The sequence below is a fragment of the Meles meles genome, chromosome 6 (assembly GCF_922984935.1).
Source record: "Meles meles chromosome 6, mMelMel3.1 paternal haplotype, whole genome shotgun sequence".
In the NCBI taxonomy this organism is placed as follows: domain Eukaryota; kingdom Metazoa; phylum Chordata; class Mammalia; order Carnivora; family Mustelidae; genus Meles; species Meles meles.
This window is the reverse complement of record NC_060071.1, coordinates 28,831,965-28,847,419: the sequence shown is the minus strand read 5'-3', so window position 1 is coordinate 28,847,419 and position 15,455 is coordinate 28,831,965. Positions and strand designations below refer to the sequence as shown.

Below are 15,455 nucleotides of genomic sequence, written 5' to 3'. Positions count from 1 at the left end.
AAATGGTAACCTGATACAGTCCAAGCATTTAAAAGTATGTTTAAGTTCTACTTACATTACTTTTTAATGGTTTCTGTTAAAATGAAATGCTGTGGAAGAATAGCCTGTTCAGTTACTTACTTCATCATCTTACCTATTAACTGAGGTAATATGGAATGTTATAACTTATTTTGATGTTTTATATCAGCTTTCTTTACATGCTTTGTTTTTATTCTATGATATCTCAGTTGTTACTCTTAGCATAAATTTTTCTTTCTTTTAAAGTAAGAAAGAAATACTCTTTTTTGTTTTGTTTTGTTCTTAATTTCTCAAAACAGTTTATGTAGATAACTGTAAGTTTTCATTGCTTTTGCTTTTTTAAAGTGTAATATAACTTTTTTTTTTATTAACATATAATGTATTATTTGTTTCAGGGGTATAGGTCTGTGAATCATCAGTCTTACACGATTCACAGCATTCACTATAGCACATACCCTCCCCAATGTTTATCACTCACCCACCCCATTCTTCCCACTCTCCTCCCCTCCAGCAACCCTCAATTTGTTTCCTGAGATTAAGAGTCTCATGGTTTAGCTCCCTCTCTGGTTTCGTCTTGAAGAAAGAAATATTTTTGCCACTATAAAGAAAATGTTTCCTTATCTTGTTATCTTACAGGGATCATTGCAAGAAGTCATAGGATGGGGGTTAATAGGATGGAAATACTATGCCAATGTGATTGGTCCAATTCAGTGTGAAGGACTTGCCAACCTGGGGGTCACACAGATTGCCTGTGCAGAGAAGCGCTTCCTGATCTTGTCGAGGAATGGCCGCGTGTACACTCAGGCCTACAACAGTGACACGCTGGTGGGTGTTCTGGGGCCTAGATCACTTCCCTTTGTGGGCACTTTTCTCTTACAGGTGCTACAGAATTCTAATTTTTTTTTTTTTTAAAGATGTTATTTATTTATTTGACAGACAGAGATCACAAGTAGGCAGAGAAGCAGGCAGAGAGAGAGAGGGAAGCAGGCTATCTGCCGAGCAGAGAGCCCGATGCGGGGCTGGATCCCAGGACGCTGGGATCTTGACCTGAGCCGAAGGCAGAGGCTTTAACCCACTGAGCCACCCAGGCGCCCCCAGAATTCTAATCTTTAAGTCATTTTGATTACTGAAGATTTAGAAACATCTTTTCATTGTATTTTACTAGTTGTACTTAATAATCTTAAGTAATTAAGATCATTTGGGGAAGAATTTCTTAGTTGTTAAAGATCAGGAGCTCCTTACAATAACATGCATTGTCCATCATGATTCCCATTTGTAAACTAATTTTCCATGTGTAAACTCAGTGTACTTTGGGGTCCAGATAATAACAAATGAGGTAATTGGGCCTTGTGGGGATAAAGCATGTTCCTGTTAAAGGAAGGTGCTTTTTACCTTGAGTTGTGAATTTCACTTGTGTGGAGGTAGCCTAATAATGTCACAGTGCACTTGGAGGCTGCCTACTCTTCTGCTAGTAGTGGGCAGGGCATCTGGATGATTGGATGGCAGCCTCCAGAAGCTCATGTGTTTTAGTTCGAGGAGAGTTTGTTAAAATGAGATTCATAATTTAGAAGAGTCATGCTGTTTTCATTGTCCTTGGACTGCTTTGTAATTTCCTTCCCATTTTTCTCTTTTAGGCCCCACAGCTGGTCCAGGGTCTTGCATCCAGAAACATTGTAAAGATTGCTGCCCATTCTGATGGTCACCACTACTTGGCTCTGGCAGCGACGGGAGAAGTGTACTCTTGGGGTTGTGGGGATGGTGGACGACTGGGCCATGGGGATACTGTGTACGTATGGTTGATTCTTTTAATTGACATGCTTTCCCTTTGAATTGCTGTATTCAAAATGGGATGGAAAAGAAAAGTGTGGCTCGTCGTTTTCCAGCTGCTCTAACATGTAGGGCTAGGGTGGAAAGGCTGTCAAGATATGTCAGCCCCTGGGTTATGCTATGGGAGTTCTGCCCAGAGCACAGAGGATGACATCAGTTGGCCTTCCTGTTCTTCTCTCCCAGATTCATGGCTTCCAACTTTTGCTATTCCCATTTAACTGCACATACCAACACCCCACACTGTGGAGTTTCCTAAGGCAAATCCCATATTACTTGTTTCTTCATTCACAAACACTTCAACATATCTCTGTCAGATAAGGTCCTCCTTTCCTTAAGCCATTCCATTTTCGTAGGTACAAAACTCACTAATTTCTTAGTGTCCTATTGTGTGGAAGTTTTTGATTATTGTGAGACCAGGAATAAAACAAAATGGTTGTTCTAAGTGCAGGGTTGTAAAAATGGAGAGTTCCCACAGCTGCCACAGAGTGGTGGGAACCATTTAATATGTTGCCGGGTTGAGTGGGGAGCCTGGTAGAGAAAAACTTTGGCCTTAGATTAAAATTGAAGATGCATCCCACTTCAAGGAGGGAAAAAGGCATGAACAGCAGAATTGAGAGGAGTCTGAGCCCCTTATCACTATGGTGGGATGGAAGTGGACATCCCTGGGTAGACTCTCAGACTGTGAAAAAAGCTGAGCAATGTGTATTGTGTATTAGCATTCAGGAGAAATATTCCAAACTTGATAGTGCTGTAAGGGATTCAGACAAATGTGGTAAAATGATTGTGAGAAACAAAGGAATGGAAATTGTAGAATTTAGAATTATTGTTATTCTCAGACTCTTTTTTATTTTTATTTTTTTAAAAAGATTTTTAAAATTTATTTGACAGAGAGAGATCACAAGTAGGCAGAGAGGCAGTAAGAGAGAGAAGGGGAAGCAGGCTCCCTGATGAGCAGAGAACCAGATGTGGGGCTCAATCCCAGGACCCTGAGATCACGACCTGAGCCGAAGGCAGAGGCTTAATGCCCTGAGCCACCCAGGCACCCCTATTCTCAGGCTCCTAAAGGGGGTTAGATGTGTGGGACACATAGGACTTGAAAGGATGGAGATACAAGCTGGAGACATTAGTTTTTTGCTTCTTTTATGTTATTTGTAATTTGTACTAAACTACAAAATAACTAGTAATAACATAATACTCAGTTGAGATTAAGTGCTAGATGCTAGATTAAATTATTTGTCCATTGTTTGGGAAATTGAGGGAAGGAAAAGAGATAAGTGAAGATGGTAGGAGTTGGAAGGAAACTTTGGGGGATTGAAACTTGAGCTGAACAGGAGGGAGAAGTATCAGATTAGGGTTGTTCTGCTCTCCCTGTGCCTATGTGTGCCCATGTATTTATTAATATATTATTTATATTTATAAATGTGTACACTTATTTATTTTGCAGAATAATGGGTCACAAAGTTAGTAAACCATGTCTTTGGAGAGGGTAGAGTTGCGTGTTGCCAATCACAGTACACATATTCTGGATTATAAATATATGGCATTTTGCTAGTTCTGAAAGTGAAGAGCCAACTACTAAGACTTCAATCTAATTAATCCTTACTGCCTCCTACTTTTCATTTGTAAAATATAGATTGGAATGTCCATTCATCTGTTGATGGACATCTAGGTTCTTTCCATAGTCTGGCTATTGTAGACATTGCTGCTATAAACATTCGGAATGTGATTAGTAAGCCTTGCTCCTTCATTCCTTCCTCATTTTTTTAACAAATGTGTAAATTTTAACCATCCGTATGAGGTTTATAATCCATTTGTTTTGAGTACAATTTGATGAGTTTCAGCAAATGCATACAGTTGGGGAACCACCACAACTAAGAAAACATTTCTGATGCCCCTGCTACCTTCTTTGGACCCCTTTGCGATCAACCCCTACTCTCTACTTCCAGTTCCTGATCTGCCTTCTGTCACTATGTGGTATTTTGTTCCTGGCTCTGTTACTTACCAGAGTTCCTGAGTTTCAGCCAAGTTGTTAGGTATGTTAGTACTTGCTTTGTTCCTGTTGCTGAGTGGTCTATGGATGGGTCACTCTTTTGGACCACTATGAACAAAGCTGCTCCAGACTTGATTGTATGAGTCTTTAACAAAACTGTTTTGATATTCCTGCTGGATGCCATGCTTGGCATTAGGTGCCCAGTAAACCGTCAATCATGGAAGTGTTGGGTGTTTGAATTCTGTGTTTCTTAATTATTTCATAAGGTGCCTGGAAGGACAAACTGTCTTGGAACCCTGATAGTTATTTTCTTTGCTAACACCAATAAGGCATGTGTAGAAGGACATTCACATTTCTTTCCTTTCTCTCCGCAGGCCTTTGGAAGAGCCCAAGGTGATATCTGCTTTCTCTGGAAAACAGGCTGGGAAGCATGTGGTGCACATCGCCTGTGGAAGCACATATAGTGCGGCCATCACTGCCGAGGGGGAGCTGTATACCTGGGGCCGAGGGAACTACGGCCGACTAGGCCATGGTACATTTGCCTTGAGCCAATTCAAGCTTGCAGTGGGAGGTTGCCTCTCTTGAGGATTTTGCAGTAACAATTGTCCTATCTCTTTGAAGGCTCCAGTGAAGATGAAGCCATCCCAATGCTGGTAGCTGGGCTTAAAGGATTGAAGGTCATTGATGTGGCATGCGGGAGCGGGGATGCTCAAACCCTGGCAGTGACGGAGAATGGTATGCAGTGCATATGCTGCCTGGGCTGGTCTTTAGGATGAGGAGTGCCGCTTTCCTTAAGGGAGTGAGCGATGGAGTAGAGTTCACTTCATGGCTGCCCTTTTGTCCATCTTTAAGTGATGTGCACCTCTGGGTCTATGGCAGAAGTTAAGAAGTTACAGGACTTTTTTTTTTTTTTTTTAAAGATTTAATTTATTTGACAGAGAAAGACATAGTGAGAGAGGGAACACAAGCATGGGGAGTGGGAGAGGGAGAAGCATGCTTCCCACAGAGTGGGGAACCCCATGTGGGGCTCGATCTCAGGATGCCGGGGTCATGATCTGAACTGAAGGCAGATGCTTAATAACTGAGCCACCCAGGCACTCCAAGAAGTTACAGGACTTTTAACATCTGTTGCCCACACCCAGAGAGCTAGTTAATGGCTATATCCTTCCCATTTTGCATTTTATTTTTTAATAAAAAAATGAGAGTTACAGTGGTATAATTGACATTCTGAATTATTTCTGGTTATTATTATTATATTTCCTAATGTTCAGCTAGCTACCTTTGATTTGCTGTGGTAAGTCCTGCTTAGTCTGTGTGGATTCTAGTATGGTGTCACATTGTTGGCTTATTTTTAATTTCACTTTTGTATTTGTGTTTATTACTGAGATTATACTCATTTTGCTTTTCCTTTGAGGGTACATTTACTAGTTTTGTTGGTTAGAATCTTCCTGAATTTTAAAATTTATTCGTTAGTATTGTGGGGGTTAGAATCAGAATCAGCTGGGGAACTTCTCTCTCTGCCCTGCTGCAGAAGTTGAATGGCAGATTGGGAATTGACTTACTTCTGGGGATTACTTTTTTTTTTTTTAAAGATTTTATTTATTTATTTGACAGAGAGAGATTGCAAGTAGGCAGAGAGAGAGAGAGAGAGAGAGGAGGAAGCAGGCTCCCTGCTGAGCAGAGAGCCCGATGCGGGGCTTGATCCCAGGACCCTGGGATCATGACCTGAGCCGAAGGCAGAGGCCTTAACCCACTGAGCCACCCAGGCGCTCCACTTTTTTTTTTTTTTTTAATATTTATTTATTTACTCATTTCAGAGATTGAACTTAGTGATTCATCAGTTGCATATAACACCCAGAGCTCATTACATCCAGTACCCTCCTTAATGCCCATCACCAATTACTCCATTCCCCCACCCACCTCCCCTCCAGCAAACTTGAGTTTGTTTCCTATAGCTAAGAGTCTTTTATGGTTTGTCTCCATCTCTGATTTCCTCCTTATTTTTTCTTCCCTTTGCTATGTTCATCTGTTTTGTTTCTTAAATTCCATGTATGAGTGAAATAATCTGGTATTTGTTCATCTCTGACCGACTTATTTTGCTTAGCATAATATCCTCAAGTTCCATCGACACCTTTGCAAATGGCAAGATTTCATTCTTTTTGATGGTGGAGTAATAATTCCATTGCATATATATATCACATCTTCTTTATCCATTCATCTCTTGATAGACATATGGGTTCTTTTCATAGTTTGGCTATTGTGGACGTTGCTCCTATAAACATTGGGGTGCATGTGCCCCTTTCGGTGACTATGTTTGTATCCTCTGAATAAACACCTAGTAGTGTGATTGCTGGATTGTAGGGTAGCTGTATTTTTAACTTTTTGAGAAACCTCCAGTATGTTTTCCAGAGTGGCTGCACAGTTTGCATTCCCACCAATAGTGTAAAAATGTTCCCCTTTCTCCGTATTCTCACCAACATCTGTTGTTTCCTGAGTTGTTAATTTTAGCCATTCTGACTGGTATGAGGTGGTTCTTATTATGGTTTTGATCTGTATTTCCCTGATGCCAAGTGATGTTAAGTGTTTTTTACATGAGTCTATTGGCCATTTGTACGTCTTCTTTGGAGAAATGTCTGTTCGCTTCTACCCATTTCTTTCTTTTTTTTAAAATATTTTATTTATTTGACAGAGAGAAATCACAACTAGGCAGAGAGGCAGGCAGAGAGAGAGGAGGAAGCAGGCTCCCTGCGGAGCAGATAGCCCGATGCGGGGCTCGATCCCAGGACCCTGGGATCATGACCTGAGCGGAAGGCAGAGGCTTTAACCCACTGAGCCACCCAGGCGCCCCTCTACCCATTTCTTGATTGGATTATTTGTTCTTTGGGTATTGGTTTGATAAGTTACAGATTTTGGATAACAGCCCTTTATCTAATATGTCATTTGCAAATATCTTCTCGCTTTTCATAGGTTGCCTTTTAGTTTTGTCAACTGTTTACTTTGCTGTGCAAAAGCTTTTTATCCTGATGAAGTCTCAATAGTTAATTCTTGCTTTTGTTTTCCTTGCCTTTGGACACGTGTCTAGCAAGAATTTGCTGAGGCTGAGGTCAAAAATGTTGCTGCCTATGTTCTCCTCTACGATTTTGATGGATGCTTGTCTCACATTTAGGTCTTTCATTCATTTTGAGTTTATTTTTGTGTGTGGTTTAAGACAGTGGTCCAGTTTCATTCTTCTGCCTGTGGCTAATTTTCCCAACACGAGTTGTTGAAGAGACTGCCTTTTTCCATTGTTATCCTTTCCTGCTTTGTCAGAGATTAGTTGACCATAGAGGTAAGGGTCCAGTTCTTGGTTTTCTGTTCTGTTCAGCTGATCTATGTGTCTGTTTTTGTGCCATACTGTTTTTATGATTATAGCTTTGTAATACAGCTTGAAGTCTGGATTTGTGATGCCACCAGCTTTGGTTTTCTTTTTCAACATTCCTTTGGCTATTTAGGGTCTTTTCAGGTTCCATACAAGGTTTAGGATTATTTGTTCCAGGTCTGTGAAAAATGCTGATGATAGTATTTTGATAGGGATGGCATTAAATGTGTACATTGCTTTTAGATAGCATGGGCATTTTCATAATATTTTGTTCTTCCAATCCATGAGCATGGGATGTTTTTCCATTTCTTTGTGTCTTCCTCAGTTTCTTTCATGAGTATTCTGTAGTTTTCAGAGCACAGATCCTTTACCTCTGGTTAGGCTTATTCCTAGGGATCTTATGTTTTTTGGTGCAATTGTGGGATTGGTTCCTTGATTTCTTCTTCTTCTCCTTCATTGTTAGTGTATAGAAAAGCAGCTGACTTCTGTGCATTGGTTTTATTTCCTGCTACTTTCTGCTGAATTCCTGTGTAAGTTCTAGCAATTTTTGGGTGGAGTTTTTTGTGTTTTCCACATAGAATATCATGTCATCTGTAAAGAGTAAGAATTTGACTTCTTTGCTGATTTGGATGCCTTTTATTTCTTTCTGTTGTCTGATTGTTGTGGCTAGGACTTCCAGTACTGTGTTGAACAGAAGTGGTGAGAGTGAACATCCCTGTAATGTTCTTGACATTAGGGGAAAAACTGAGAGTTTTTCCCCATTGAGAATGATATTCTCTGTGCCCTTTTCATAGATGGCTTTTATGATACTGAGGTTTGTTCCCTTTATTCCTACACTGCAGAGAGTTTTTATCAAGAAAGGATGATATATTTTTGTCAAATACTTTTTCTGCATCAGTTGAGAGGATCGTGTGGTTCTTGTCCTTTTTTTATCGATGTGGTATATCAAATTGATTTATTTGTAGATGTTGAACCTCCCTTGCAGCCCAGGAATAAATCCCACTTGGTTGTGGTGAATATTCTTTTGATGTATTGTTGAATCCTATTAGCTAGTATCTTGGTGAGAATTTTTGCATCCCTATTCATCAGGGATCTTGGTCCATAATTCTCCTTTTTGGTGGGGTCTTTGGTTTTGGGATCAAGGTAATACTGGCCTCATAGAATGAGTTTAGAAGTTTTCCTTCCATTTCTGTTTTTTAATCAGCTTCAGAAGAATAGGTATTAATCTTTCTTAAATGATTGGTAAAATCCCGCTGTGAGGCCACCTGGACTTGGATTCTTCTTTGTTGGGAGATTTTTGATTGCTGCTTGGGTTTCTTTCCTGGGTACAGGAGTGTTCAGGTTTTCTATTTCTTCTGTTTCAGATTTGGTAGTTTTCATATTTAGGAGTGCATCCATTTCTTCCAGATTGCCAAATTTGTCGGCATATATTTGCTCATGATATGCTCTTATAATTGTATGTTTTCGGTGTTGGTTGTGATCTCTCCTCTTTCATTTATGATTTTATTTATTTGGGTCCTTTCTCTTTTCTTATTGATAAGGCTAGCTAGGGGTTTATCGATCTTACTAATTCTTTCAAAAAACCAGCACTTAGTTTTGTTGATCTCTTCTACTGTTCTTGACTTATATTTCATTGATTTCTGCTGTGGTCTTATTATTTTTTTCCTCCTGCTGGATTTAAGCTTCATTTGCTATTCTTTTTCCAGCTCCTTTAGGGTAAAGTTAGATTGTGTATATAAGACTTTTCTTTCTTGAGAAAGACCTGTTTTGCTATATCCTTTCCTCTTAGGACTGCCTTTGCTGCATCCCAGAATATGTGAACTACTGTGTTTTCATTTTCATTTGCTTCAGTGTATTTTTTAATTGTTCTTTAGTTTCCTGGTCGTCCCATTCATTCTTTAGTAGGTTGCTCTTTAACCTCCGTGTATCTGTGTTCCTTCTAAATCTTACCTTGTGATTGAGTTCAAGTTTTAAAGCATGTGGTTTGAAAATATGCATGGTATAATCTCAGTCTTTTGGTTCTAGTTGAGACCTGATTTGTGATGCAGTATGTGATCTATTCTGGAGAATGTTCCATGTGCTCTTGAGAGGAATGTGTATTCAGTTGCTTTAGGATGAAATCCTCTGAATATTTCTATTAAGTCCATCTGGTCCAGTGTGTCATTCAAAGCCCTTGTTTCCTTGTTGATCTACTTAGATGATCTTTCCTCTCTGTGAGTGGGGAGTTAAAGTCCCTTACTTTTATTGTATTATTATTATCATCAAAGCGTTTCTTTAATTTTGTTATTAATTGGTTTATATATTTGCCTGCTCCCAATGTAGGGACATAAATATTTACAACTGTCAGATCTTCTTGTTGGATAGACCCTTTTATTATGAATCATTGTCCTTCCTCATCTCTTATTATAGTCTTTGGTTTAAAATCTAGTTTGTGTGATATAAGGATTGCTACTCCAGCTTTCTTTTGATGTCCATTAGCATGATAAATGATTCTCCAACATCTCACTTTCAATTTGGATGTGTCTTTGGGTCTAAAATGAGTCTCTTATAGACAGCATATTGATGGGTCTTTTTTTTTTTTTTTTTGTCCATTCTGATACCTTGTGTTTATTGATTGGAGCAGTTAGTCTTTTTTTATATTCAGAGTAATTATTGAATGATATGAATTTAGTGCCTTTGTATTACCTATAAAGACGCTGTTTCTGTATATTGTTTCTGTTCCTTTCTGGCCTTTGTTACTTTTGGGTTCTCTCTTTGCTCAAGAATCCCCTTTAAATATCTCTTGTGGAGCTGGTTTAGTGTTCACAAATTCCTTTAGTTTCTCTTTGTCCTGGTAACTCTTTATCTCTTTTTCTATTGTGAATGAGAGCCTTGCTGGATAAAGTATTCTTGGCTGCATATTTTTCCCATTTAGCATATATGTTGAATATATCACGTCGGTCCTTTCTGGCCTGCCAGGTCTCCCATGGATAGGTCTGCTCTCAGCTTTTTGTGTCTGCCTTTGTCGGTTGCTTTCAGGTTTTTCTCTTCGTCTCTGAAATTTGCAAGCGTCACGGTTAATATGTCAACGTATTGACCTGTTTTTATTGATCTTGAAGGGGTTTTCTGGGCCTTCTGGACTTGAGTGCCCGTTTCCTTCCCCAAATTAGGGAAGTACTTAGATCTAATTTGTTCAAATGAATTTTTCTGCCCATCTCCCCTCCCCCTATCTTCTGGGACGCCCCCATTATCTGGATATTATTTTGCTTTATGGTATTTGAGTTCTTGAAGTCTGCCTTCATGATCCTGTAGTTCCCCCCACCCCACCTCAGGTTCCTTATTTTACATGATTTTTCTTATGTATCACTGACTCACTCTTTTGCCTACTTTATCTTTGCTGTTGGAGCCTCCAATTGTGACTGCATCTCAGTAATAGCATTTTAAATTTTGGCCTCAGTAGATTTTACTTTTTTATTTATATAGTAAGGGATTCGCTATTGTCTTCTATGATTTTTTCAAGCCCATACCAGTATCTTTATAATCATTGTTTTAAATTCTAGTTCAGACATCTTATTTATATCTGTTATTGATTAAATCCCTGGCAGTGAGTATTACCCCCTGTTCTTTCTTTTGGTGTGAGTTTCTCCATCTTGTTACTATGTTTAGGAAAGAATAGAAGAAAATGAGAGAATAGACAAAAACAACAAAGGAAAAAACAAAACAAACTAGAAGAAACAAAAACAAAGCAAAATAAGAAAAAATCAAACGAGAAGTAAAACAGAACAAAACAATAAACTAGATCTTGGGTGTGTTTTTTTGGTCTGTTTGTTAAACTATATCCAATTAAAAAAAAAAGAAACTATATCCTACAATGGAATATCATGCAACCATCAAAAGAAATGAAATCTTGCCATTTGCAATAACGTGGGTGGAACTAGAGGGTATTATACTGAGTGAAATAAGTCAATCAGAGAAAGACAGTTATCATATGATCTCTTTGATAACGAGGAATTTGAGAGGCAGGATGGGGGGTTTGGAGGGTAGGAAAGGAAAAAAATGAAACAAGATGGGATCAGGAGGGAGACAAACCATAAGAGACTCTTAATCTCAGAAAACAAACTGAGGGTTACTGGGGGTAGGGAGGTAGGGAGAGGGTGGTTGGGTTATGGACATTGGGGAGGGTATGTGATATGGTGAGTGCTGTGAAGTGTCTAAGCCTGATGATTCACAGACCTGTACCCCTGGGGCAAATAATACATTGTATGTTAATTTAAAAAAAAAAAAAAAAGGAAACTATATCCCAAAATAGTGAAGAAAGATAATTGTATATATATATAGAAAAATAAAATACAATGAAAGTAAATCAAAAAGTTTATATATATATATATACACACATTATGTACATAATTTTTTATATTATGTACATAATGTGTGTATATATATATATAAATTATTCATCTGTTAAAGGGCAGTAGATAAAGAAGATGTGGTTCATATATAAAATGGAATATTACTCAGCCATCAGAAAGGATGAATACCCACCATTTGATTGACATGGATGGAACTGGAGGAGATTTTGCTAAGTGAAATAAGTAGAGAAAGACAATTATCACATAGTTTTACTCATATGTGGAACATAAGGAATATCACAGAGGACATTAGGGGAAGAAAAACTCAAGGAGAGGGAGACGGACCATGAGAGACTATGGATTCTGGGAAACAATCTGGGGGTTTCAGAGGGGAGGGAATGAAGGGATGGGGTAACCATGTGATGGGTATTAAGGAGGGCACAGCACTGGGTGTTATACACAAATAATGATCATGGAACACTGCATCAAAAATTAATAATGTAAATAAAATGGAAAAAAAATTAATAATGTACTCTATGGTGACTAACAATAAAAAAAATAAAAATTGAGAAAGAATAAAAGAATTGAAAAAATAAAATAACAATGAAAATAAAGCTGGAAGACTAAAGAATTGAAAAAACCCCACCAATGCTATATACTCTTTTCCCTAAGAGTCAAAGTTTTGCAGTTCTCTATCATCTGTAGACTTGGTGCTATTCAGTTGTTTCTGCTGGTCATTTGGTGGAAGGGCCTTTTGCACCGATTCTCAGGTGCCCTTGTCCTGGTGAAATTGCACCTTCCTTGTCAGGGTGCTGGGCTCTGTTAAAGTAGCTCTGATTGCACTTTATTTAAGTGGCTCTGATTGCTCTGTGTGACCCTGTTTGCTCCTTGAACGCTTTCAGCACTGATGGCTGGATGAAAATCATGGTGCTCGAATCTTTATCCCTAGAGCTGAAAGTTTGTGCCTCTCATCTTCAATGAACCCTCACAGAAAAGCTGTCAATAACTCTGTCTCCCTGGTTTCTGTCCAAACTCTGTGTTTGGAGTGTTTTTATCTCAGGTATGTGCTGGAGTTTCTGGTCTCCACAAACTTTTATGGACTCCTGAGACTTGGTCCCATGGTGTTCCTCCTGGGAGTTTGTGGGATGTCTTGCTGAGCTGCTTCTGCCTTTTGCTGAGACCTGTCCAGAGAGTGGTTGTGCGACTGTGCAGCAGTTCATAGTCTACTGTTTACAGTTTATAGCAACACACAACAGAAAACTGGCATTTAGACTTGCTGTTTTCATTCTGCTTCCCCACTCTGCTGCATTGGAACTCTGCCACACTCAACTACTCCCATTCTTCTTGTGGCCCCGGGGATCCTGGGACTATGCTCTCCCACCTGGGATTCCAATCTGCTTTGCCATCTGAGTGCCTTTAATCCAGGGATGTGTCCCCCACTGTAGCAGACTCCTAAAATTTCCAATTTTGCATCCTGCTGCTTTTAATAGTTTGCAGTAGCCTTCTTAAGCAGGCTCCTTCCTCTCTGCAGTTTTCTCAGATATATCACCCTGGATGCCAAGTCTCCGCACCTCCTACCTTCCAAAAAGTGGTTGCTTTTCTATTTGTAGAATTGTAGCATTTTTCTCAGATCTCCTCTTTTCACAAGTGTTCAGAATGATTTGATAACTATCTAGCTGAATTCCAGGGACCAGACAAACTTAGGGTCCCCTAATCCTCCACCATCTTAGCTCCCCTCCCTGGGGATTTCTTTAGTGAGAGGAGAAAGGATATTTTGAGCATTTTCATACCCACATAGGCCCCCTCGTCTAAAAGGATAGACATAGAGGCATCTTCTGCTATTGTAAGTCTTTGAGAAAAGATGGTCTCATCAGTTATCTTGCAGTTCTCGTCTTCTGACATGAAGCTTTCAATTTGAGATCTTACTGTTTTTAAGTCTCCACTGTTGAGTGATTGATAGATTTTTATAAACCTCTTAACCAGAAAGTCTTTCCTTAAAGCCTTATTATTGTTTGTTCTTGAATTCTTTGTGTGAAACTGCTATGTAAGTAAAGCTGTGTGAAGTTTTGACTAAGTCGCTCTGATTGGTAACTATGCATGCAGTTTACCTGACATTGGTGTTTGGTCATATAGGGAAAGGTTCCTGCTACATTACTGTATTTTGAGACTATTGATATAGTGGAAGCATCCTGACCTGTGAGATCTGGTTCTGGGGTGACAGGGTCATTGAAAACATTGGAGGGAGTGGGAATTGCCAGCTGGGCTATGTGAACAACAGGCTTTATTTATTTATTTATTTATTTTAACAACAGGCATTTTGCAAGACCTATAAGTATATACACATTCTCTGATGTTTGTGTGTGGGTTTGTTGCATTGAGCATTGGTATGTTTATGTCAGTGACCACCCACTGGTGTATCATCAATTTTAGATCAGGGATTGGCTTTTTTGCAAATAGACTTGTATTGGAATGCCACCTTGCTTACGAATTGTGGCTGCTTTCCTGTGACTGTGGAATGCTTGGATACTTGTGACAGAGATCACATTGTCCACAAAGCCTAAAAAAATATTTACCATCTGAACTTTAACAAAAAAATTTGTTATTCTTTAGTTCAGATTATTTAAAATAGAATTTCTTTTTTCTTTCTTTACAATTTTTAGAAGTTTTTTTTTAATAATTCACATTTATTGCATTTTTGCAGAGTTTTTAGCTTAGTTACCAGAGTTGAAAGAATGCAACCACATTTTTGTAATTTGTTTTGTCCCTTTGTGTAATATTTAACTAGATTATGCTAACAAATGTTATTGGAAATAAATGCTGTCATGCATTTAATTTGTGGTGAGCATGACAGGACAGTGTGTGGGCAGACCTGAGAGGCAGTGGTCAGGGAGCTGCAACTTTTTGTGGTGGGCCAAGTTAAGGTATTTTATGGAGGCAGTGGAGTTTTTGTTCTGTTTTCACTACTAGCTTGAACTGAACCCAGTCGTTGAGCCCAAACTCGTAAGGGTCAGACTTTATTATTCTTTTAGCTAAAACAAAAAGAAAACCCAGCTATCCTTTTCTTAATTGCTTTTGTATCAACCTGAAGTATCAACTAGATTTCATTTGGTCAGAAGTCACCTGTGTAGTGTTAACTAAATATATTAGTGGTTTAGGTTTGTTATGGGTTATATTAAGTATTTTCAGCCATTTAAAAGTTGCATTAAGATATACAGTTATGGGGGTTGGGGGATAGGAGAAGAGTAAATGAAACAAGATGGGATTGGGAGGGAGACAAACCATAAGTGACTCTTAATCTCACAAAACAAACTGAGGGTTGCTGGGGGGAGGGAGGATTGGGACAGGGGAAGTGGGGTTATGGACATTGGGGAGGGTATGTGCTATGGTGAGTGCTGTGAAGTGTGTAAACCTGGCGATTCACAGACCTGTACTCCTGGGGATAAAAATACATTATATGTTTATAAAAAATAAGAAAAAAAATTAAAAAAATGATATACAGTTACTTTTACTGAAACATATTTGTGTTTCTTTTAGGTCAAGTGTGGTCTTGGGGAGATGGTGACTATGGGAAATTGGGCAGAGGTGGTAGTGATGGCTGCAAAACACCAAAGCTTATTGAAAAGCTTCAGGATTTGGATGTCGTGAAGGTTCGATGTGGAAGTCAATTTTCTATAGCTCTGACGAAAGATGGCCAAGTTTATTCATGGGGAAAAGGTGACAACCAGAGACTTGGGCATGGAACAGAAGAACATGTTCGTTATCCCAAACTCTTGGAAGGCTTGCAAGGTGAGTGCAAAATATAAACTTTTTGAAGCTTTTTCTTTAGTAATCTTTTAAAGTTTGCAGGTTTTTCTTTTTTTTTTTAACCTAATATTTCATGAATGACTTGTCATTAGAAGGTTTTTACCAACATTTTCGTATGTATGGATAATAA

At 38.8% G+C, this 15,455-nt stretch overlaps 1 protein-coding gene across 7 annotated transcripts in view; it reads left to right on the top strand.

The window, feature by feature from the left end:
- The window catches only part of HERC2 (HECT and RLD domain containing E3 ubiquitin protein ligase 2), a 256,284-nt gene that overhangs the window by 64,446 nt on the left and 176,383 nt on the right, over positions 1-15,455 (top strand). For all 7 annotated transcript variants that reach the window (XM_046007414.1, XM_046007415.1, XM_046007419.1 and 4 more), the window contains exons 11-15: positions 655-843; positions 1,653-1,804; positions 4,210-4,367; positions 4,457-4,570; positions 15,056-15,307. In XM_046007414.1, coding sequence (XP_045863370.1) covers positions 655-843; positions 1,653-1,804; positions 4,210-4,367; positions 4,457-4,570; positions 15,056-15,307 — 865 coding nt within the window. The remainder of the gene's footprint in view (positions 1-654; positions 844-1,652; positions 1,805-4,209; positions 4,368-4,456; positions 4,571-15,055; positions 15,308-15,455) is intronic.